The sequence below is a fragment of the Taudactylus pleione genome, unplaced genomic scaffold, assembly GCF_031769625.1.
Source record: "Taudactylus pleione unplaced genomic scaffold, aTauple2 ptg000461l, whole genome shotgun sequence".
Lineage (NCBI taxonomy): Eukaryota > Metazoa > Chordata > Amphibia > Anura > Myobatrachidae > Taudactylus > Taudactylus pleione.
Window position 1 is genome coordinate 1494298 of NW_028284863.1, and position 26561 is coordinate 1520858.

Consider the following 26561-nt stretch of genomic DNA (forward strand, 5'->3'; position numbering starts at 1 on the left):
TATTATTATGTCATGTAGGGATGGGGTCTGGAGCATATTATTATATTATTATGTCATGTGGGGATGGGGTCTGGAGCATATTATTATATTATTATGTCATGTAGGGATGGGGTCTGGAGCATATTATTATATTATTATGTCATGTAGGGATGGGGTCTGGAGCATATTATTATATTATTATGTCTTGTGGGGATGGGGTCTGGAGCATATTATTATATTATTATGTCATGTAGGGATGGGGTCTGGAGCATATTATTATATTATTATGTCATGTGGGGATGGGGTCTGGAGCATATTATTATATTATTATGTCATGTAGGGATGGGGTCTGGAGCATATTATTATATTATTATGTCATGTGGGGATGGGGTCTGGAGCATATTATTATAGTATTATGTCATGTGGAAGTGGGGTCTAGAGCATATTATTATATTATTATGTCATGTGGGGATGGGGTCTGGAGCATATTATTATATTATTATGTCATGTGGGGATGGGGTCTGGAGCTTATTATTATATTATTATGTCATGTGGGGATGGGGTCTGGAGCATATTATTATATTATTATGTCATGTGGGGATGGGGTCTGGAGCATATTATTATATTATTATGTCATGTGATTGTTATATGCACTTGTTACATTTCCTGCCATTTTCATAATGTTATATTGATTGTTTTATGGAACTGCAAAGTGCAAACTATATCTTGTTGCAGAAGTTCGGGGGTCACGTGTGCTCCTGTGTCGTGTGTAGTGCGGGATGGTGTGGAGGGAGGGGGGCGGGGAGGAAGAAGTGTTGGTGTGATGCGTTACCATCCCACCCTACAAATGACACAGGAGCGCACGTGAACCCCCTAACTTCATTATCATACCAGCAGGACTGGTACTCCTGCTTCACGTTGCTGCACCCACCCTCTTCACATCCCGTCCCCCCCCTTGTCCCCCCTACCCAACCCCCCCAAACACTTACCCCACCCCTTCACCACCAATTGAAGCATGCGCATCACTTAGTTATGTCCATATATATCTTGTTACATCTTATTGCGCCCTTGATCAAATTGCATACGACTTTTTTTTCCTTGCGGCCCACACACTCTTACATTGGGATTTTGCGTTTGACATACCTGCTGTAGAGGGTAAACCAGAAATACTGAATAATGGACCCTGCAATGTTACTGTCTATGAAATATGTGATTACTTTATTCAAATTATTGTTTTGTAGTTTTAGTTTGTAAATGCCGATCAGTAGGTTTTACAAAATAGATTTTTGTATTATACTTCTTTCTGTGCTTTTGAGTTATCTTTTCATATATTCCGGCAGAGTTTTGATATTATTATTATTATAATTATTGTAAAGCTGCACGGTGGGCTCTGTAATATACACTGTTGCATACAAATATACGCTTTGTGCCTGTTACTAGATACACTTATTTCAAACTTGCCTACCCTAACGGGAGTAGCAGGAGGCTCCCGATTTTTCAGGTAACCCCCCAGAACCCCGAAAGAGTAGACAGATCTACCGCATCTCGCCCACTTCCTAGTGAAGTGGACAGGTTGGGGAGATTTTATTAGAAATTTGCGGGTCCGTAGGAAAGGGCGGGGTTAAACCATGTGAATCATGTCATTTAGCCCCGCCCCTTCTTGTGGACCTGCGAATCAACGGCTTTCCCTGAAAAAGGGTGCGGGGCCTAATGACAGCTATAGTCTGGCCCCACCCCCGAGGAGGAGAGCAGTATCTCCTCTCTGGCTGCTCCCAGAGAGGATTCATGAAAAGTCGCTAAGTATGACATTTGTTTCTGTCCCGTACTACAATGTCACCAGGTTTGTTCCCACCTCCTTCCACACCTCTGTCCCTACATCTCCACCCTCACTCCCATCCTTTGTACCAACCTGTGTCCTCTCTTACCATCCTCCATCCCCTGCTGATAGTGAGAGCCATTGCAGAGGTGGGCAGCAGCTGCCTGTGACTCTCATAGAGATTAGGGATGTGCGCCAACCCCCGTGTTTTGGTTTTGGATCCGTATCTCCTTCAAGGTTTTGGATCTGGATTTGGTTTTACAAAACCACCCTTGCGTGTTTTGGATTTGGATCTGTATTTTTTCTAAAATATCATAAAAACAGCTGAAATCACATCATTTGGGCCTGTTTTTGTTCCTACAGTATTATTAACCTCAATAACATTTATTTCCAGTCATTTCCAGTCAATTTTGACCACCTCACAGCTCACAATATTGATTTCAACCAGTTGAGGCCAAAAGGTTGCAACAAGCTAGCTGGCTGAATTAGCTAAGCAACAGTGGGCGGCACTAATATGTGGCAGTTCAGCTCACAACATGGCACAGAGTGGCACCGCAGTGACAGACAGGATGGCAGTTTAACAAACTATAAAATTAAAAATGTCAGGCAGCAATGCCCCAAACAGTACATGCAAAGAAGAGAGGTGCAAGTTGGAATTGTCCTTGGGCCCTTCCACCCACCCTTATGTTATATATAGTAAACAGGACATGCACAGTTTAATAAACCAATCAATTCAGTGACAGGGATTTCCAATTGTGGCTGAAGCAATTGGTTTGTTTGGGCCCCCACAAAACAATCTACTAATGGGCAGCTGACATTGCTGGCAATGATCTCTCCGTACACAAACTGGCTTTACAGAGGCAAGATGTTGTCACCATCATCATCCGATTCCTCACCCTCATCAGTGTGTACATCATCTTTACACAATATTAATTCATCCCTGCTGGATGCCACCATTACAGCCTCAGGTGCCTCTGTAATTTTTGGATGTAATTGGCTGTAAAGATCTTCCTCGTGAAACTTGTAGTACATTTTGATGAACATCATCTTTTCCACATTTTGAGGAAGTAGCCTCCTACGCTGATCGTTGACAAGGTTCCTGGCTGTGCTGAAAACTCTTTCTGAGTACACACTGGACGGTGGGCAGCTCATGTAAAGCAAAGCCAGTTTGTACAAGGGCCTCCAACTTGCCTTTTTTTTTTACCAGTAGGGAAACAGACTGTCTGACATGCCTATTTGGATGCTATCATTAAAATAGTCCTCAACCATTCTTTGAATGGTGACTGTATCAGATGCAGTCACGGTAGAGGTCTCATTCTTTTAGACCCAACCAGAGGTCAAAACTTTGTTGTGTTGACTCATCTGCATCACCAGTCAGTCTTTTTTGGGAAAGTTTAGTTTTTTCCTGGCAGCCACACTTGCTGGAGAAACTGAAGGAGGAGCCTTAGCTGCATCACGTGCCACTTGAGCTGACAATTTCCTTACCAACAGCTATTTGCATCTCTTCAGATCTGTGTCTGCTGGGAAGAAAGACACAATGTATAACTTAAACCTAGGATCCAGCACGGTCTCCAAAATGTATTCATCCGATTGTAAAATCCTGACAACCCTTGGATCCCGGCAAAGCGAATAAAGAACTTAATCTACAAGTCTGACATATTTAGCAAAATCGCTTTATTTTAGCTCCTCCTTCAGTTTCTCAAGCTGCTTTTCCAACAGTCTAATAGGGGAATTACCTGACTCAAGCTGAACTCACTTCACAGGTGATTACTTTGAAGAGTTTCAGCACTTTGCACAACACAGAAAGTATTTTCCACTGAGCTTGAGTAAGGTACATTCCCCCTCCTCTTCCTATGTCATAGTTCATTGTGTAGCTTTGGATGGCTTTTTGCTATTCCCCCATCCGCGGAAAGCCTATAAAGGGTGGAGTTCCACCTTGTAACTACCTTTTGCTTCAGCTGATGACAGGGCAAATTCAACATTTCTTGCAGGTGCTGCAATCTTCTACATGCACCTGCTGAATGGCAAAAATGTCCAGAGATTTTGCGGGCCACAGAGAACATCTCCTCCATGTCCCTGTCATTTTAAAAAAACATTTGCACCACAAATTTGATTGTGTGAGCAAAACAAGGGATGTGTAGAAATTCATGCTGCTGTAATGCTCTCACAATATTGGTGGCATTGTCAGAAATCACAAATTCTGAGGAGAGTCCAAGTGGGGTAAGCAATTTTGCAATGACTTCTCTGTGTTTTTCTAAGATGTGGTCAGTGGTATTCCCATCGGTGATACACAGAGTGACTTGCCTTTGAATGAGCTGCTGTTTCTTAGATGTTGCTGCTGCTGCTGTTGGTGCAGCTGAAGCATTTTGGAGGACACTGATTACGTTTTTTTTAACGTCCCTTTACAGGCTGGGAAATGCTTTTCTAGTGTGGTGGAACTTAGATGGGATTTGGTAGCAGGGACACTGGACCTCAACTAACTATCTAAAACCCACTGCACTAATGGCGGATATTGGATGCACATCTAATACCAGCATAGATGTTATGGTGTCAGTGATCTGCTGTGCAACTGGGTGACTGCTCTCATACTTGCTCCCCCTTGCAAAGGATTATTTAACAGTCAGTTGTTATTTTTTAACTACTACTAGTAGTCTTCCTCATCCCCATCTGGGATAAAGATCAATTCCCAGCAGCAGCTGCAGTAGGCATAGTGCTCAATGATTCTTCTGAGGAATCCAGGATAGGGGAGGACTGAGTTAGTGTTATCAAATTGGATGCAGGACTGCTTCCGATCATGATTGAAGATATTGTTGATGAAGGTGTTGGTGATGAAGATGCCAGGTGCTTGGATCTAGCAGAGAGAAGGTGGTTAGCTGATGCTGGACTGCTTGTTGTTACTTTTTTAGCCAAATTTTCTGAATTTTGAAAACACTTTGGATGGATGCGCTGTAGATGACATAACAGGGAGGAGGTTCTAGATGGTCAAGGTCCCTACCTCTACTTAGTCTGGCAAGAGAATGTGCACAGAAGGCTTGACAATTGTTTTCCGGATTTGGGTAGAAATGATTTCACAAATAAGAAGTGGATTTTTTTGTTTTATGCCCAGGCATAACAATGGGCTTTTCCTTATCATGGGCAACAACTGTTTCCACAGGTGCCTGATTTACACAAATAACATCCTCATCAGCAACATCATCCTCATTATCAACATCCTTATTAGCATCAGCTACACAAATATCCTTCTCATCCTGGTGCACTTCCACAGAAGCATCCTCAATTTCTATGTCAGCATGTTGACTTGTGCTGCTCATCCCCACATTTGCAGATGATGCACAAGTGGTGGAATGAGGCTCCCCTTTGCGTACAGTTTTGGAAAGGTCAGGCTCACACATGGCACCTGTCAACACACTTAGACTGTCAGGGATTTGTGACATTTCTGAGCGCACACTTGGTTCCTGTGCCTTAACGATTAAATTTTTTTTGAAATGTCTACAGGGAGAAGTGCTTACATCATCATAAGAGGCAGAGCCACCATAAATAAAGGCCTTTGCCTTTTCTTGCCACTTTGTGTGATGAAAGGCATATTGCCAATTTTATGTCGTTCTGCAGTTAACTTTTCCTTTGATGTTTTTTTCTTTACCACTGTAAAAGATTGGTTCTTTGATTTTAGATGCCCTGACTTAAGCCCTGTATGCCCTTGGGCATCGGCTTTAGTAGATGATATAGACAGACTGGTATCGTCATGACTGGAGACACTGGCAGCAGCTCCAGCACTAGTATGTGGTTCCTGCTTTCCTTGCAACTGATCGTTCTCCATATCAACAAACACTGAGAAAGTGGAGTAAAGCACACATGTCAATTTGTACCAATTTTAAATATTACACTGCAGTATCAATGACCTACAGTGTTACAATATTTTTTATGAATACACTGCGCTACCACTTACAGTGTCACAATATTTTTTATGAATACTCTGTGCTACCACTTACAGTGTCAAAATGTGTTAAATATTACACTGCAGTACCACATACAGTGTCAGAATATATTTTATGAATAAAACACTGTGCTACCACTTACAGTGTCACAATATTTTTATATGAATATACTGCGCTACCACTTGCAGTTTCACAATCATTTTTATGAGTAATATACTGCACTACCACTTACAGTGTCACAATATTTTTATAAGTAAAACACTGTGCTACCTCTTACAGTGTCACAATATGTGTTGGATATTACACTGCATTTCCACTTACAGTGTGACAATATTTTTTATGTATAATACACTGCATTTCCACTTACAGTGTCACAATATTTTTTATGAATACACTGTGCTACCACTTGCAGTGTACAATATTTTTTATGTGTAAAACACTGCACTACCACTTACAGTGTCACAATGCATGTTGAATATTATACAGCTTTTCCACTTACAGAGTCACAATATTTTTTAGGAATAATACACTGCGCTACCACTTACAGTGTTACAATATTTTTTATGTATAAAACACTGCGCTACCAGATACAGTGTCACACTATTTTTTATGAATACACTGTACTACCACTTACAGTGTCACAACACATTTTGAATATCACCCTGCGCTACTGCTTACAGTGTCACAATATGTGTTGAATATTACACTGCACTACCACTTACAGTGTCACAATACATATTGATTATTACACTGCTTTACCACTTACAGTGTCACAATATTTTTTATGAATAACACACTTTGTTTCCATTTAGTGTCACAATATATTTTATGAATACACTGCACTACCACTTACAGTGTCACAATATTTTTATGAGTAAAACACTGTGCTACCTCTTACAGTGTCACAATATGTGTTGGATATTACACTGCATTTCCACTTACAGTGTCACAATATTTTTTATGTATAATACACTGCATTTCCACTTACAGTGTCACAATATTTTTTATGAATACACTGTGCTACCACTTGCAGTGTACAATATTTTTTATGTGTAAAACACTGCACTACCTCTTACAGTGTCACAATGCATGTTGAATATTATACAGCTTTTCCACTTACAGAGTCACAATATTTTTTAGGAATAATACACTGCGCTACCACTTACAGTGTTACAATATTTTTTATGTATAAAACACTGTGCTACCAGTTACAGTGTCACACTATTTTTTATGAATACACTGTACTACCACTTACAGTGTCACAACACATTTTGAATATCACCCTGCGCTACTACTTACAGTGTCACAATATGTGTTGAATATTACACTGCACTACCACTTACAGTGTCACAATACATATTGATTATTACACTGTTTTACCACTTACAGTGTCACAATATTTTTTATGAATAAAACACTGCTTTACCACTTACAGTGTCACAATATTTTTCATGAATATACTGCACTACCACTTACAGTGTCACAATATTTTTTATGAATAACACACTGCGTTTCCATTTACAGTGTCACAATATTTTTTCTGAATACCCTGCGCTACCACTTACAGCTTCACAATATTTTTTATGAGTAAAACACTGCGCTACCACTTACAGTGTCACAATATTTTTTATGAGTAAAACACTGCGCTACCACTTACAGTGGCACAATATTATTTCTGAATAATACACTGCACTACCACTTACAGTGTCACAATATTTTTATGAATAATACACAGCTTTTCCAATTACAGTGTCACGATATTTTTATGAATACTCTGTGCTACCACTTACAATGTACAATATTTTTTATGAGTAAAACACTGCGCTACCACTTACAGTGTCACAATACATGTTGAATATTACATTGCTTTTCCACTTACAGAATTACAATATTTGTTATGTATAAAACACTGTACTACCAGTTAGTGTCACAATATTTTTTATGAATACACTGCGCTACAGCTCACAGTGTCACAATACATTTTGAATATTACACTGCGCTACCACTTATAGTGTCACAATACTTTTTTATTAATACACTGCGCTACCAGTTAGTGTCACAATACTTTTTATTAATACACTGCGCTATCCCTTACAGTGTCAGAATATTTTTTATGAATATATTACACTGCGGTTTTACTGGCCAACAGCATCACTTCAGCATCATACTTTACAAATTATACACTGCAGTATGATGAACCTACAGCATCACTCATATGGCCAGCAGCTTCACAGTGTTTTGGATACACTAGGGAGGGTACTGCATACAGCATCACAGATAAATAACACAGCCCCCTGGACATAGCACAGCACACCCTGCCTGTATTGGAGAACATAGCCCAGCACTGCACACCTCTGCATTGGACAACACAGCCCCCTTGGACAAAGCACAGCCCTGACAGCCCAAGAGTCAGCAAGCAAATGGCGCCGATAACCGCGGGGAGGGGTTTATATGCAATCCATAACCCGCGAGAATCTGACAGCAAAATTATGACGTTTTGCCTCATTTTGGAATCCGAGTTAGCTGGGAATACCCAAGCCGGACTCAGATCCTGGACCGAATCATGAAGTTCGGGTGGGTTCGGTTCTCAGAGAACCGGACCCGCTCATCTCTAATAGAGATATGACTGAATAGCACAGAAGAAAGACTGAAATAAAAAAACACGATATTTAAAAAAAATGTTGGAGGACGTGCACAAATGGATCATGTATTCCACCCTCCCAATCACAGAGGTATTACACAGACCATTAAGGTGAAATGTCCTAGGCCAAGATACCTGAAGCTCCTTTCTTTTCCAGCTGTGTTCAGTACCCGTCCATCCGGCAGAACCACTTCTAGATTGATGACATTGTCCCGCATTGTGCCGTAACGTACTGCGTTTGTGCCAGAAGCACTGGTGGCTGCCATACCACAGAGAGATGCGTCAGCTCCTGGATCTGAGAAGTCACAAGGGAAATACATTGTTTATTATCATTCTCACTTATAACTTTCTCTTATTTCATTCCTAGCATCTAGAGATTAAGCTGCAAATATACATTGATAAATAGGCCTCAAAGTGTCTTACTGGAGACTCTGCCCCATTATCTGTAGACTTAAGGGTAGAAATATAATGAACATGTGGGTAATTATTATAATGTACTGTAAATAAAGGCCAAGTGTTATAACTGTCACATATATTTGCTGCTGGTTTGTTTTTTACACCTATTTACAGTGGTAATAATCTGCTGTTCTATACAATACAACAGAACTGACGTTGTTATAAAAACAAGGTGAACAGAAACAGCTCACTAGAGCTTACAATGGTAAGAATGGCGCAGTCACACACAGGGTTATGGAAAGTGATAACTGACACACAAAGCTTTGTAGTGTTACATTGTTTCCTATATGTTGTTCCCCTCCAATGCTAATGTGCTGTTGTTCAAAGTTCTAGAGACGGAACGTATAGAGCGCCTGATTCACAGTTGTACGCAGATAGCAAAGCCACTGTCTGTGTACAGAGTGTGATAATATACAGTACAAATGCCTCCTGACGGCTTTTCTAATCCACTGCTGCATCCAAGGAATCCATGGCCAGCCCTGGGACTTTCAGCCTGGGCTGGTACAGGAAAATAGTGGGAAAAATAGGAATTACCAGCCCTGGGCTGAACCAGCAGGGGTGGTAATGCCATAACAGGGGGACACACAGCATGGGGTTCCCCTGCCAAAGCATTAATCAGCCTCAAACTGGTCAGACCAGCCCTGAAAATCCTCAGAAAGTAGGAACCCCAAAATAAATGGAGATCTGCCCTCCTGACGATCTACTTGGAGGTGTTGGATGCAAGGGTAATTGTGCTTCTAATGCCTCCAGTGATGCGGGGAAGATCCGAGACCCTTGTGAGGGGTGACCTCATTTTATTTTTAGAGGCCCCATGTTCCGAGGATTTCCAGCCTTGGGCTGACCACTTTGGGGTTGGTTAATGCTTTGGCAGGGAACTCCATGATGTGTGTCGCCCTGCTATGGTGTTACCACCCCAATTGTTTCATCCCATTGCTGGTTATAGGACAATAAAGGAAGATAAGGGAAACCCACAAAGCGTTATCCCCCTATTTTCCTGTACCAGCCCAAGCTAAAAAGTCCAGGACTGATTAGTGATTTGGGGGAGACCCCACACCATTTAAAAGCAAAACTTTATAACACATTCACATTCATTCACTTTTAACTAGAGATATGATAACACAGGAATATGTGGACCGTACACGTTTTTTCAGCAATTCACGAATATATGCATGATTATGTATTTCACTATTAGTTTTATTGCAATTAAGAGTGTATAGAAATGTTTGAGATTATGTTCAGTATCAGTATAGTTGTGTGAGGTGCAGTAGGCCACATTTGTCGAATAGCCTCAGGCCTAGAGAGGATAAGACCTTCCCTCTCCTTTCTAAAGTAAGCAAGTGTGTCTCTAATGCAGCAGCCATGTTTTTTAATATTTTAGCTAAAGGTATATTAAATAATGTATTAATAAGTATATAGAGATTAGTGTTTATTTCTATGCAGGTATGATTAACTGCGGAGATGTGTATAGGTTAAAAACTGTTATACATATTGTTTCAGCAATAGGAATTATAGGTTTAAAGTGTATTGGTTTTAAAATGTGCAGAATGGCAGACAGCAAGTCTCGGTTTTTATAAACAAAATGAATTAAATCAAGATAGCATTTGTATGCAATAGTCAGAGATGAAGGCTAGATGAGCCAATATGAAAGAATTCTACATGGGAACAGAAAGATTACATTGAATAGTGTCAATATTATGGTTAAGATACCCATAACCAATTAAGGCCTAGCACGTACGAGAGAGAGGGAGGGGGGAGCAGTCGGAGAACAGAGGAGAGAGGGCACACAACAAGGGTCTTGGGGTGCTGGTGCCATTGCCGTACGTATGTAAGAAATTGGCTGACTGGTATTTCTGCACTGGATGTCACAAATTTATTTTACAAGTATTCCCTACTGCTGCTGATATAACCAACGTGTTTTTGTTGTAACTCTGCATTTGCAAAATACATGTATAATTAAGCTGTCTTTAAGTAAAAGCATTGTCATTTATTATAGAATCTGTATTTGTGTGAATTATTTAATTTCTCTTTATGACGGGTAAGGTTTATAAATCATCTAGAACGTTATCAGATATGTCCCTGTGTTTTGGTTTTGATTCTAATTCGTCATTGGGTTTTGCCCAAACCAACCTCACGTGTTTTGGTTTTGGATCTGTATCTAACTAAAATCACATAATTTGGGCCTGTTTTTGATCCTACAGTATTAATAACCTCAATAACATTAATTTTCACCACCTCACAGCTCACAATATTTTTTTCATCCAGTTTAGGCCAAAAGGTAGCATCAGTTTAGTTCGCTGACTAAGCTAAGCGACAGCAGTGGGTGGCACAAACACATGGCAGTTCAAACATGGCACATCTCTTCTGTTCAGCCAGCTATTGTATTTCTTTGTTCTATTAGTCCAAAGTCTGTATAATTTACAATTTGTTTATTTATGCTCCAATCTGAATAAAAATATATATATAAAAAAAAAAACTGTACAATGCTATAGAATGTTTTCATTTATCAAGAACTAGATCATAGGCCTAAGGGCAGTACAGGGAAATGGAGGTGGAGTATGTAGTGGAAGAAAGATTGATTAATCATTATTTTATTACTGCTATAAAGAAAACTAATCAGAGAAGTGAAAATGCTATTAAAAACAAGCACCCAAAATGGATGAAAGTAGCGAGTTGAAAGAGAACCACTTTTCATCAAACTTAATTTGACAGGTACCACGTCCCCAACCACACCCCTAACCACGCCCCCTGATACTCTCTGTTTTACACCCCTTTTGAAAAGTGTTAGAAAAAACAGTATACAATATTTCACAACCAATAATGATGCGAAAGTGGCTGTTATAGAACGCTTCAATAGGACTGAAAACACGGATGTGGCATCATTTCACAGCGCAGAATACTTACATATATAGATGTTTTACAGGACTTCATATTCAGCTATAATAACAAATACCATAGAACGATTAAGTGTACGCCGTCTGAAGTGAATCCCTCTAATGCTTTGAGAATTTTCAAGACGACGTATGTCGATTACTTTAAACTTAATAAAATTCCACCGCGTTTAGCCGGCAGTGAACATGTACATATTTTCAAATATAAGGATATATTTCAGGAAGGCAATGAACAGAATTATTATTAGGAATTATTTGTAGTACACGGAGTGAACAGTAAAAGACTTGGGGCCTGATTCAGAGCCGCTCGTAAGCGGCAGCTCGTTTGCTCCGAGCGATGTTTGCCCAACTGCGCATGCGTACGGATCGTTATACGCATGCGCAAACCAGTCAGTGCGGCCGAAATTCATGTGCTCGCAAAATAGCGAATGCCTGCTAATTTGAGTGACAGAATGAGGCGTATGTGGGTGGTAACGGGGGAAGGTGCTTGAAAATGGGGAGTGGAGATCAGACCGCAGGCGTGCTTAAAGGTCAAAACGGGCGTTTTAAGGGTGTGCATAATTAAAACAGCAGCGTCATTGACCACGTCACTGGGTTATTTTTAACTCAGAACTGCTCGCAAAATTGTGGTAGCAAAAACCAACCACAAGAATAGCGAGCAGTTCATACGCTGTTCGATGTACTCGATTAATCTAATAAATAGCGGACATGACGTAGGATGCGAGCGGCCAGGGGGCGTAGTTTCCCAAAAAACGACCGCAAGTTTTGTACGCTCGTTCAGACCTAGAGGCGTGAACAGACTGCAAACAGCGAACGGTTCATTTGAATAGCCACCCCTATTTTCAGGACGAGCGAGCGCTAATTTCGTCCGGCTCTGAATCAGGCCCTTAATCCACTTTATACGTTGACGGATCTGTAAGGTGAGGCTATAACAGGAAGGTTTTACCGCAAAGAGCTTCAAAGCATACCCAAAAACTATAATAGATTTTACAAAGTGGAAAAGATTTAAAAAAATAAGACAGAGGTCGAAAATACGCGTTAGTCAAGTGGCGCGATTACCCCACAAAATGTAACAGTTGTGTATCAGAGATAAAAGATATATAAATTACATCACTCTCTAAACAAGGCGAGCGATGGATAACAAATCGCTCTACATAACCTTACCCAGTGATGCGTCAGCAGACACTTTCCCACAAACAGTTGAGACAGCAATTTCTAACCTCAACGCTAATTTTATCTGCACATAATAAAAACACACAAAAATACTGTTGAATTCCAATAAAGAAAATGATATAGACAAAAAAGAAACTAGCACTAGATCAGACCATAGTACGATGGCGTTTATAACCCGGTATAATTCTCCAGCTCCTGACATAAGAAAAATCATTGACAAGAATTCCTCCCTATTAAAAAGAGATACATTTCTCGCTATGGAATGGGAAGGACAAAACAACGGGCTCTTTAGAAGGGCTAATAATATAAAGCAGAAATTAGCACCCAGCCAACTCAAGGACAATATCAGGTTCTCTAATGAGGACTGCAGGCTGACATGGCCAGCCCCAAACCAAGAGGTTTCTTTAGATGCGGAAATGAGTGAAATGTCACCACACTTGTGAACATGCAGAACACAGAAGTAACACTTTACTATACTTCCATTTGTCGATAAGAACAGTCACCTATAGATTCATCAAATGACGTGATATATGTGATCACGTGTGGTTGCGCAGGCAATACGTAGGCCGAATCACACTTACTGTAGATGTAAGATTTCTAGAGCACAGACAGTGTATTACAGAAAATGTGACGGCACATACAGCAGCCTCCTAGACGTGTCCCTGCCCAGCTGATTGTATGACACATATTAAAGTCCAAGCAATCGAACAACTTAACCCGACCAACAGAGGAGGGGATGGGTTTAAATCATTACGATTACATCTATAGATTGTAAGCTTGCGTGCAGGGCCCTCTTACCTTTATGTATGTATGTATGTAACTATGTATGTATGTAACTATGTATGTATGTAACTATGTATGTATGTATGTATGTATGTATGTATGTCTGTAACTATGTATGTATGTATGTAACTATGTATGTATGTATGTATGTATGTAACTATGTATGTATGTAACTATGTATGTATGTATGTAACTATGTATGTATGTATGTATGTAACTATGTATGTATGTATGTATGTAACTATGTATGTATGTATGTAACTATGTATGTATGTATGTATGTAACTATGTATGTATGTAACTATGTATGTATGTATGTAACTATGTATGTATGTATGTATGTATGTATGTCTAACTATGTATGTATGTATGTAACTATGTATGTATGTATGTATGTAACTATGTATGTATGTAACTATGTATGTATGTAACTATGTATGTATGTATGTATGTATGTATGTATGTAACTATGTATGTATGTATGTATGTAACTATGTATGTATGTATATAACTATGTATGTATGTAACTATGTATGTATGTATGTATGTATGTATGTATGTAACTATGTATGTATGTATGTATGTATGTCTTTTACAACTCAGTAAAATGTTAATGTTGATTCAAATTGTAAAGCGCAACGGAATTTGCTGCGCTATATAAGAAACTCGTAATAAAAAAATTAAATTACGTAGAAAAGAGGCTTATTGGATATTTAAGCTAGGGCTTCCGGCTCTCTCCATGCGGACTATGGGAGAGATGATTAAGGTAGGTGTTTTTTTTGTTTAGTTTTTTTGTACAAACGGCACTACAGGGGCATTATATGGGGGCACTACTGCAGGGGCATTATATGGGGGCATTATATGGGGGCACTACTGCAGGGGCATTATATGGGGGCACTACTGCAGGGGCATTATATGGGGGCACTACTACAGGGGCATTATATGGGGGCACTACTACAGGGGCATTATATGGGAGCACTACTGCAGGGGCATTATATGGGAGCACTACTACAGGGGCATTATATGGGAGCACTACTGCAGGGGCATTATATGGGGGCACTACTACAGGGGCATTATATGGGGAACTACTACAGGGGCATTATATGGGGGCACTACTACAGGGGCATTATATGGGAGCACTACTGCAGGGGCATTATATGGGGGCACTACTGCAGGGGCATTATATGGGGGCACTACTACAGGGGCATTATATGGGGAACTACTACAGGGGCATTATATGGGGGCACTACTACAGGGGCATTATATGGGGGCACTACTACAGGGGCATTATATGGGGAACTACTACAGGGGCATTATATGGGGGCACTACTGCAGGGGCATTATATGGGGGCACTACTACAGGGGCATTATATGGGGGCACTACTACAGGGGCATTATATGGGGAACTACTACAGGGGCATTATATGGGGGCACTACTACAGGGGCATTATATGGGGGCACTACTAAAGGGGCATTATATGGGGAACTACTACAGGGGCATTATATGGGGGCACTACTACAGGGGCATTATATGGGGGCACTACTACAGGGGCATTATATGGGGGCACTTCTACAGGGGCATTATATGGGGGAACTACTACAGGGGCATTATATGGGGGCACTACTGCAGGGGCATTATATGGGACACTACTACAGGGGCATTATATGGGGAACTACTACAGGGGCATTATATGGGGGCACTACTACAGGGGCATTATATGGGGGCACTACTACAGGGGCATTATATGGGGAACTACTACAGGGGCATTATATGGGGGCACTACTGCAGGGGCATTATATGGGGGCACTACTACAGGGGCATTATATGGGGGCACTACTACAGGGGCATTATATGGGGAACTACTACAGGGGCATTATATGGGGGCACTACTACAGGGGCATTATATGGGGGCACTACTAAAGGGGCATTATATGGGGAACTACTACAGGGGCATTATATGGGGGCACTACTACAGGGGCATTATATGGGGGCATTACTACAGGGGCATTATATGGGGGCACTTCTACAGGGGCATTATATGGGGGAACTACTACAGGGGCATTATATGGGGGCACTACTACAGGGGCATAACTATGGGGGCACTACTACAGGGGCACTATATGGGGGCACTACGACAGAGGCATAACTATGGGGGCACTACTACAGGGGCATAACTATGGGGGCACTACTACAAGGGCACTATATGGGGGCACTACTACAGAGGCATAACTATGGGGGCACTACTACAGGGGCATAACTATGGGGGCACTACTACAGGGGCATAACTATGGGGGCACTACTATATGATTTCCTTCCTTTCAAATCAAAGGGGTAACGTTGGCATATCTAAATATATTTTGGGGTAAAAGGTAAAAAAGTTCCCTGACCCCTGTTCTAATTGGATGTATGGAGAATAAATAGATGTAGGATATCAATGGTCGGTATTTCTGATGAAACAGCCCCACAAACCATGGCTGAGAAATGCCGCAAGCTCCGCCCCAATGCTAATGATGATTCCACGAAGTGCGCTCTCCCATACACGGCAGTAGCTCCTACACACATTTCGGCCAGGCAGACTGTCCGACCTGCGAGCTTCACGCCGAGACACAGACGCTCAAAGTCCGGATCAGACGGAGGCACAAATATCGCCCGGGTCCTGAACATAGTAACGATAAGAATTATCTGCCCGATGGTGCATTACCTACACCCATATTGAATGGTGACTTTGATCAAACTATTAGCCGAGAGGATTTACTAATATTTGCTTGTAAACTACTAACCCTTTAATGAGGACTTTATGTCATGGCTAATGGCTACTAATTTCAATTTCCAAAACTGCAGGTACAAAAAGACCTTTTACCAATAACTATAACAACTTATAAGGACCGCAGGAGTTAACAAGCTGAAACACACGTGTTTGTTTTTATGCAACTTAAGGCCCCCATACATCAGAGATTGGTTGCAGCAATCCTGCAATTTGCAATCGATTGTGTATAAAAATCTTTCCCTTTTTCAATCGATTGCAGATTGCAGAATTGCCACAATCGATTGAAAAAGGGAACGATTTTTATATACAATCGATTGCAAATTGCACGACATTCCAAACAAAGGTAAGTCGGGTGATTTAGGTTCTAGCCACAGGGGAGGGGGTTTGGTTTAGGGACCCCTGGGGGGACTTAGGGTTAGGAACCCCTCGGGAGGGTTAAGGTTAGGGTAGAGTAAGGGGGGGCTAGGGATAGGCACCCCCCCAGGAGGGTTAGGGTGCAGGGAGGGGGGAGGTTAGGGTTAGGGTACAGAAAGGGAGGGTTAAGGTTAGGGTAGAGTAAGGGGGGGGCTATGGTTAGGCACCCCTCTGGGAGGGTTAGATTTAGGGTGCAGGGAGGGGGGGTTAGGGATAGGCACTGGGGGGGGTTAGGGTTAGGCACCACTAAGGGAGGGTTAGGGTTAGGGTGCAGGGAGGGGGGAGGTTAGGGTTAGGGTACAGAAAGGGAGGGATAAGGTTAGGGTAGAGTAAGGGGGGGCTAGGGTTAGGCACCCCTCTGGGAGGGTTAGATTTAGGGTGCAGGGAGGGGGGTTAGGGATAGGCACTAGGGGGGGGGTAGGGTTAGGCACCACTAAGGGAGGGTTAGGGTTAGGGTGCAGGGAGGGAAGGTTAGGGTTCGGCACTAATGGGGGGAGGTTAGGGTTCAGCACTAAGGGGGGAGGTTAGGGTTCGGCACTAATGGGGGGAGGTTAGGGTTCGGCACTAATGGGGGGAGGTTAGGGTTCGGCACTAATGGGGGGAGGTTAGGGTTAGGCACTAATGGGGTGAGGTTAGGGTTCGGCACTAATGGGGGGAGGTTAGGGTTCGGCACTAATGAGGGGAGGTTAGGGTTCGGCACTAATGGGGGGAGGTTAGGTTTAGGCACTAGGGGGGAGGTTAGGGTTAGGCACTAATGGGGGGAGGTTAGGGATAGGCACTGGGGGGGGTTAGGGTAAGGCACCACTAAGGGAGGGTTAGGGTTAGGGTGCAGGGAGGGGTGAGGTTAGGGTTAGGGTACAGAAAGGGAGGGTTAAGGTTAGGGTAGAGTAAGGGGGGGCTAGGGTTAGGCACCCCTCTGGGAGGGTTAGATTTAGGGTGCAGGGAGGGGGGTTAGGGATAGGCACTAGGGGGGGTAGGGTTAGGCACCACTAAGGGAGGGTTAGGGTTAGGGTGCAGGGAGGGAAGGTTAGGGTTCGGCACTAATGGGGGGAGGTTAGGGTTCGGCACTAAGGGGGGAGGTTAGGGTTAGGCACTAATGGGGGGAGGTTAGGGTTCGGCACTAATGGGGGGAGGTTAGGGTTAGGCACTAAGGGGGAGGTTAGGGTTAGGCACTAATGGGGGAGGTTAGGGTTAGGCACTAAGGGGGAGGTTAGGGTTAGGCACTAGGGGGGAGGTTAGGGTTCGGCACTAATGGGGGAGGTTAGGGTTAGGCACTAGGGGGGAGGTTAGGGTTAGGCACTAAGGGGGAGGTTAGGGTTAGGCACTAATGGGGTGAGGTTAGGGTTCAGCACTAATGGGGTGAGGTTAGGTTTAGGCACTAGGGGGGAGGTTAGGGTTAGGCACTAATGGGGGGAGGTTAGGGATAGGCACTGGGGGGGGTTAGGGTAAGGCACCACTAAGGGAGGGTTAGGGTTAGGGTGCAGGGAGGGGTGAGGTTAGGGTTAGGGTACAGAAAGGGAGGGTTAAGGTTAGGGTAGAGTAAGGGGGGGCTAGGGTTAGGCACCCCTCTGGGAGGGTTAGATTTAGGGTGCAGGGAGGGGGGTTAGGGATAGGCACTAGGGGGGGTAGGGTTAGGCACCACTAAGGGAGGGTTAGGGTTAGGGTGCAGGGAGGGAAGGTTAGGGTTCGGCACTAATGGGGGGAGGTTAGGGTTCGGCACTAAGGGGGGAGGTTAGGGTTAGGCACTAATGGGGGGAGGTTAGGGTTCGGCACTAATGGCGGGAGGTTAGGGTTAGGCACTAATGGGGGGAGGTTAGGGTTCGGCACTAATGGGGGGAGGTTAGGGTTAGGCACTAATGAGGGGAGGTTAGGGTTCGGCACTAATGGGGGGAGGTTAGGGTTCAGCACTAATGGGGGGAAGTTAGGGTTAGGCACTAATGGGGGGAGGTTAGGGTTCGGCACTAATGGGGGGAGGTTAGGGTTAGGCACTAAGGGGGAGGTTAGGGTTAGGCACTAATGGGGGAGGTTAGGGTTAGGCACTAAGGGGGAGGTTAGGGTTAGGCACTATGGGGGAGGTTAGGGTTTGGCACTAATGGGGGGAGGTTAGGGTTAGGCACTAGGGGGGAGGTTAGGGTTAGGCACTAAGGGGGAGGTTAGGGTTAGGCACTAATGGGGTGAGGTTAGGGTTCAGCACTAATGGGGTGAGGTTAGGTTTAGGCACTAGGGGGGAGGTTAGGGTTAGGCACTAATGGGGAGGTTAGGCACTAATGGGGGGAGGTTAGGGTTAGGCACTATGGGGGAGGTTAGGGTTAGGCACTAGGGGGGAGGTTAGGGTTCGGCACTAATGGGGGGAGGTTAGGGTTAGGCACTAAGGGGGAGGTTAGGGTTTGGCACTAATGGGGTGAGGTTAGGGTTCAGCACTAATGGGGTGAGGTTAGGTTTAGGCATTAATGGGGGGAGGTTAGGGTTTGGTACTAATGGGGTGAGGTTAGGGTTCAGCACTAATGGGGTGAGGTTAGGTTTAGGCACTAATGGGGGGAGGTTAGGGTTCGGCACTAATGGGGGGAGGTTAGGGTTCAGGACTAGGGGGGGGTTAGGGTTAGGCACCACTAAGGGAGGGTTAGGGTAGGGAGAGGGTTAGTGTGCTTACCAGCCCCAGTCGGAATTTGGGTCCTTCGGTCTTTTGCTGTTGGTATATGATCTGGTAGTTATTCAGTCACCGGCATTACATACCGATCTGTATAGGCACGTGGTTGATTGACTCTCGATTGAGGTAATCCGCTTGGTTTCATTCCCAGTCTTTGGCGAGATTGCTTCTTGCTGCCCCTGACTACTCCCTGTGAGGTTTTGTCTTGTCTGGTGTTTGGCGTAGTTGGATTTTTCAGTGTACGGTTTGCAGTTTAGCTGGTTGATATTTGTTGGTTTATGGTAATTGGCGGTGTCTGATTTGGCTTTGTTATACACATAACAGTATATTCTGTTTACCTTCTATCCCTTGGCTTGTTGGGCTATACATTATTCAGCGATGTTGCCATTTTGGCTCTGTTTTTCATGTCCTAAATACCTCCTAAAATCTGTAACTTTCAATAGTATTCATGAATAATTTTTCTTTGACTAATCTTGTGTTATGTTGTGTTGTGTTGTGTTGTGTTGTGTTGTGGTGTTTGCAGTTTGTTCCATTAGTCATTCAGTAGTTACACTACATTATTTGTTGCACAGTGTTTATATTTTTCACTGGTCATATGGAATAAGATGTTGTGGCGTTTCGGGTTGGTAAGTTTCAAATTCGTCCTGCTCAATTGTACCCAGCTGATGTTGGTTGCGGATTTTTCTGGGTTTTGGGATTGGTTTGGTAGTTAATTGGTCTTTTGGTTACTTATGTATTTGCTTGGCTTACATATTGCTTACTAGTTTCAGTGGCTTAGCTTTTATAGTGGTGGCTTGTTTATTACCTACAGTAGCTTTGTTGAGTGTAGGTTTCGGGTTTTGTTTGGTCGGTTTTTTGACTTTGGGGAGATCGCTCCTTTACATATCGGTTAATGATAGTTTTGCTTAGCTTTACATATTGTATCTTTGCTTAGATTTGTTGGTCGTTGCAGTTTATTTGTATTTGTAGATATATCTGCAGAAATATTGTTGAGGTTTGTACCTTATTCTCCTTTTTTGTATAGGATTTAGTGTGAATGGCTGTGTGACTTTGGATGGCAAAGCAGCACTTTCAGGGGTTTGTCATTTCATCAATCTGTGCACCTGGAGTTAGTGCCTCGGCCATGGCAGATATATTCCTGCTCAGGATCCATTTTATGTGATGGACAGTTATCGGTGGCTAGCGAGTCTGCTTGTGTGGCTACTGTTGCAGGTGCTTGACATGTCCAGGGCTGCACTGTCTGCAGCGTTGGTTGGGTATATATCGTATTTTCATGTATTGTCCATCTCGCTCAGTTGTACCTCTGATTATCTTATTGTATCGCTTACTGTATGGCCTACTGAATATGTGCTCGCTGAACTCCCCTCTTAAACGGTATCTCTGCTTTGCTAGTGTCCGTCATAAGGCCTTGAGGGGTGTTTGGTCAACTGCTGCATAGTTTTGCTATCGGTTGCATATGGTTTGCACTTACGGCCTGATTCAGACCCGCTCGCGAGCGTACAGCGCTCGCAAGCGGGTCGATGGCCGGGCAGTGCGCACACGCGAGCCCCAGAGCGAGTGAGAACTTCACTCACTCGGGACTCGCAGCAAAACGGGGCGACTGTCGATGTTGATCGACAGTCGCCCCGTTTTGTAGGCGGGTCGGGGGGTGGCTGGCTAAACGGAGGCGTTCCCGAAGGAACGCCTGCCATTTGGCGGCGGCCCCACTGACATCACACGTGATGTCAGTAATGAACTTCCTCCTCTATTAGAGCAGGGAGTTCACTGGGGCTTGCGGTGGATGGGACCCTACCACAAGGGTCTTGTCGCAAGCCCGATGGTCGCAATGGTCACGACCATCACCTGGATGCCCACTAAAGCTACAGCTTAGCAAGCGGCCAGGAGGCCGGCCAAAAAAAAACAGGCCGCCCTGATTCAGAGCGAGCAGTCGCTATTTGCGAGCGCCTCTGAATCAGGCCCTTAGTCCTTGGAAAGTGCGGGTTATTTCATGCTTTCCATCACAAGTTTAGTTCCTCTTGCATAAGCAGCCTTTTAGAATCTACTGTAGTTACAAAGCGCCCTCTTTTGTTACTTTGGGGAAGATATGTTATTTCCAATTTTACCCTCACATAGGTTTTGTGATTTTCACCTTCATATGGGTCAATCAAAATGTGTTTCCCCGTCCCCTGGCTAGGTTATATTGTATGTTAGTCATTTATTATATTAGTTGGCATTTATAGTATTTATTATGTATATTGTGTGTGCCGTCCCTTGGCTAGGTTATATTGTATGTTAGTCATTTATTATATTAGTTGACATTGTTAGTATTTATTATGTATATTGTGTTTCCCCATCCCCTGGCTAGGTTATACTGTATGTTAGTCATTTATTATATTAGTTGGCATTGTTAGTATTTATTATGTATAATGTGTTTCCCCGTCCCCTGGCTAGGTTATATTGTATGTTAGTCATTTATTATATTAGTTGGCATTGTTAGTATTTATTATGTATATTGTGTGTGCCGTCCCCTGGCTAGGTTATATTGTATGTTAGTCATTTATTATATTAGTTGGCATTGTTAGTATTTATTATGTATATTGTGTTTCCCCATCCCCTGGCTAGGTTATATTGTATGTTAGTCATTTATTATATTAGTTGGCATTGTTAGTATTTATGTATAATGTGTTTCCCCGTCCCCTGGCTAGGTTATATTGTATGTTAGTCATTTATTATATTAGTTGGCATTGTTAGTATTTATGTATAATGTGTTTCCCCGTCCCCTGGCTAGGTTATATTGTATGTTAGTCATTTATTATATTAGTTGGCATTGTTAGTATTTATTATGTATATTGTGTGTGCCGTCCCCTAGCTAGGTTATATTGTATGTTAGTAATTTATTATATTAGTTGGCATTGTTAGCAGTTATTATGTATATTGTGTGTGCCGTCCCCTGGCTAGGTTATATTGTATGTTAGTAATTTATTATATTAGTTGGCATTGTTAGTATTTATTATGTATATTGTGTTTCCCCATCCCCTGGCTAAGTTATATTGTATGTTAGTCATTTATTATATTAGTTGGCATTGTTAGTATTTATGTATAATGTGTTTCCCCGTCCCCTGGCTAGGTTATATTGTATGTTAGTCATTTATTATATTAGTTGGCATTGTTAGTATTTATTATGTATATTGTGTGTGCCGTCCCCTGGCTAGGTTATATTGTATGTTAGTAATTTATTATATTAGTTGGCATTGTTAGCAGTTATTATGTATATTGTGTGTGCCGTCCCCTGGCTAGGTTATATTGTATGTTAGTAATTTATTATATTAGTTGGCATTGTTAGTATTTATTATGTATAATGTGTTTCCCCATCCCCTGGCTAGGTTATATTGTATGTTAGTCATTTATTATATTAGTTGGCATTGTTAGTATTTATGTAAATGTGTTTCCCCATCCCCTGGCTAGGTTATATTGTATGTTAGTAATTTATTATATTAGTTGGCATTGTTAGTATTTATTATGTATATTGTGTTTCCCCATCCCCTGGCTAGGTTATATTGTATGTTAGTCATTTATTATATTAGTTGGCATTGTTAGTATTTATTATGTATAATGTGTTTCCCCGTCCCCTGGCTAGGTTATATTGTATGTTAGTCATTTATTATATTAGTTGGAATTGTTAGTATTTATTATGTATAATGTGTTTCCCCGTCCCCTGGCTAGGTTATATTGTATGTTAGTCATTTATTATATTAGTTGGCATTGTTAGTATTTATTATGTATATTGTGTTTCCCCGTCCCCTGGCTAGGTTATATTGTATGTTAGTCATTTATTATATTAGTTGGCATTGTTAGTATTTATTATGTATATTGTGTTTCCCCGTCCCCTGGCTAGGTTATATTGTATGTTAGTCATTTATTATATTAGTTGGCTTTGTTAGTATTTATGTATAATGTGTTTCCCCGTCCCCTGGCTAGGTTATATTGTATGTTAGTCATTTATTATATTAGTTGGCATTGTTAGTATTTATTATGTATATTGTGTGTGCCGTCCCCTGGCTAGGTTATATTGTATGTTAGTAATTTATTATATTAGTTGGCATTGTTAGTATTTATTATGTATAATGTGTTTCCCCATCCCCTGGCTAGGTTATATTGTATGTTAGTCATTTATTATATTAGTTGGCATTGTTAGTATTTATGTATAATGTGTTTCCCCATCCCCTGGCTAGGTTATATTGTATGTTAGTCATTTATTATATTAGTTGGCATTGTTAGTATTTATTATGTATATTGTGTTTCCCCGTCCCCTGGCTAGGTTATATTGTATGTTAGTCATTTATTATATTAGTTGGCATTGTTAGTATTTATTATGTATATTGTGTTTCCCCATCCCTGGCTAGGTTATATTGTATGTTAGTCATTTATTATATTAGTTGGCATTGTTAGTATTTATTATGTATATTGTGTTTCCCCGTCCCCTGGCTAGGTTATATTGTATGTTAGTCATTTATTATATTAGTTGACATTGTTAGTATTTATGTATATTGTGTTTCTCCGTCCCCTGGCTAGGTTATATTGTATGTTAGTCATTTATTATATTAGTTGACATTGTTAGTATTTATTATGTATATTGTGTTTCCCCGTCCCCTGGCTAGGTTATATTGTATGTTAATAATTTATTATATTAGTTGACATTGTTAGTATTATATTGTGTTTCCCCGTCCCCTGGCTAGGTTATATTGTATATTAGTCAGTTATTATATTAGTTGACATTGTTAGTAGTTATTATGTATATTGTGTGTGCCATCCCCTGGCTAGGTTATATTGTATGTTAATAATTTATTATATTAGTTGACATTGTTAGTATTTATGTATATTGTGTTTCCCCGTCCCCTGTCTAGGTTATATTTTATGTTAGTAATTTATTATATTAGTTGACATTGTTAGTATTTATGTTTATTGTGTTTCCCCATCCCCTGGCTAGGTTATATTGTATGTTAATAATTTATTATATTAGTTGGCATTGTTAGTATTATGTATATTGTGTTTCCCTGTCCCCTGGCTAGGTTATATTTTATGTTAGTAATTTATTATGTTAGTTGGTATTGTTAGTATTTATTATGTATGAGTTTCATTACATTGATTTCTTGAATGCGTCGAAGTCAAAAATATTAAATATGCCTTATATTTGAGACTTTAACAAAATCCCAGTTTACATTTCAAATTGGCCTAAAACACAATATCAGATTGTTCTGTCCAAAAACTTTTAAAATAGACCTTGGATTGATTGGGAGTGTAAATACTGTATGTTTGCTTCAATTGTTAGCTTGGACAATTGGAATTTATTGGTGATCCAATAGACCCTGTACGGTAATTGTAAAACCAACAAGAAGGTCAGATAACATACAAAATGCTAAGGATATGCAGATCTTTAATTGTAGCTCCTGACTGCATTTTGTTTAACACACCCTGTGCATGTCATTATCTGTACATTTTACCATAAGTTGTATTCATTATGTATATATAGTACAGATCAGACATTTATATTAGAATTAATAGTGACATGTCCAATGTATTATATATATCCTGGCTTTCGTGGTTCACACAATAAAAAACCTGCCTCCTACTCAATAATTTACACATAGTAGTCACACATACAACCAACGGTTTACACCAAAGTACAAATGTATTAAACAGAAGAAAACCAGCTATACATATAGTCCAGGGATGGGACCACATATTAATATCATGTTTGGGGCCATAATGTACAGAACTGTATTAGCAGTAAGTCAGTGGTTGTGAATAGATTGTCACACATTGCAGCAAGCAGATATTAGCAATGCCGGATTTATATTTAATATAGCATATAACAATGGTTGATTTGAACTAGTTTTTCGTCGGGAACCCAGAGGTGAACATCTGCAACAGCATCCTGAGCCTAGACATAGCCCACTGTTTGAACCAACCAATGACCCACAGTGAACCGGAAACATCCCGCCGCTGGACCAATGGAAGAAGGCACAGCCTGCTATTATACACACCCATAATTTAACTATATAAATTAGGCTCCCCTGGTCCAGAGAGTTGTAGCTGTATTCATCTGGTGACGACTGTACTCTGGATCGCATGCAAACGGAAGTATACTGGTCTGTAACTCTGACCTTTTTCCTGAATTGTTTTATACCACTGTATAACTTGTGATAATAATGTTATATCCTTTTAATACAATATTTACCTTTGTGCGTTGGACCACAGAAACTGGTGTGTGTGTTCACTTGTTTTCACCTAAGATGATTGTACTGTGATATATATATATATTGCACTGTAATTCACATTGTGTTTTGATATGAAGATAGCGACTATTACACATACTGGTGGTGTTACAATAAGGGAAGGTATTGCGTATGCATCACACGTTGCGTACACTGTGCATCCACATTTGCGTATCACCATACGCAAGGTGCGTCCATTTGGCTTCAACAGCCGTAGAGAGATTTTAACAGGATTTCACAAATGATATATGGTTTTTATTTCATTTCAATTTATTAGAGGGGTCATGTCAGGTTGGGTTTTGTGGGGCCCTATTATACTTTCTGGGCAAGGAGGCTCTCTGTGAATTTGCATTTGCTACAGGCTGGTTGTGGTAGTATAGCTGAAAGGGCAGACTGGTTGCTGTGGTCTTTTGGACCCCCTAGGGGATGCAGGGTTGAGAGTGGGCTCCTTTAGGGGTCACGGGTTCGCCACATAGAAAGGCAGTGGGATTAGGGTAGCTAGAGAAAAATAGTATGATTAGTTCATACTGCTGTGGTTATGGTTAGGGGTCTCAGACATAGAGTAGAATTGAGTTGGTTGTAGTTGTTTCTATTTAATTTCTCTATTATGGGTATAGCTTGTTTGCACTATTTTTGGTTATGGTTGCTTCTCGTAAGGGTGCGGTTATTACAGCAATCAGTCAAATCTTAATTTAATTGCATGTAGTTAAATTGTGAGATTGGGTACAGTCTGTTTTTTTTCGGGGTAGCAGGGCTTTATTGCCTTGGTTGTTTAGGGTAGGGGGTCACAGTCAGTGCTGCTTCATA

General features: G+C 41.5%; 1 protein-coding gene across 2 annotated transcripts in view; it reads right to left on the minus strand.

Moving 5' to 3' along the window:
* LDHD (lactate dehydrogenase D) overlaps window positions 1-26561 on the minus strand; it is a 668169-nt gene that overhangs the window by 424692 nt on the left and 216916 nt on the right. For both annotated transcript variants that reach the window (XM_088448610.1, XM_088448611.1), the window contains exon 5: window positions 8507-8666. In XM_088448610.1, the coding sequence (XP_088304736.1) occupies window positions 8507-8666 (160 nt within the window). The remainder of the gene's footprint in view (window positions 1-8506; window positions 8667-26561) is intronic.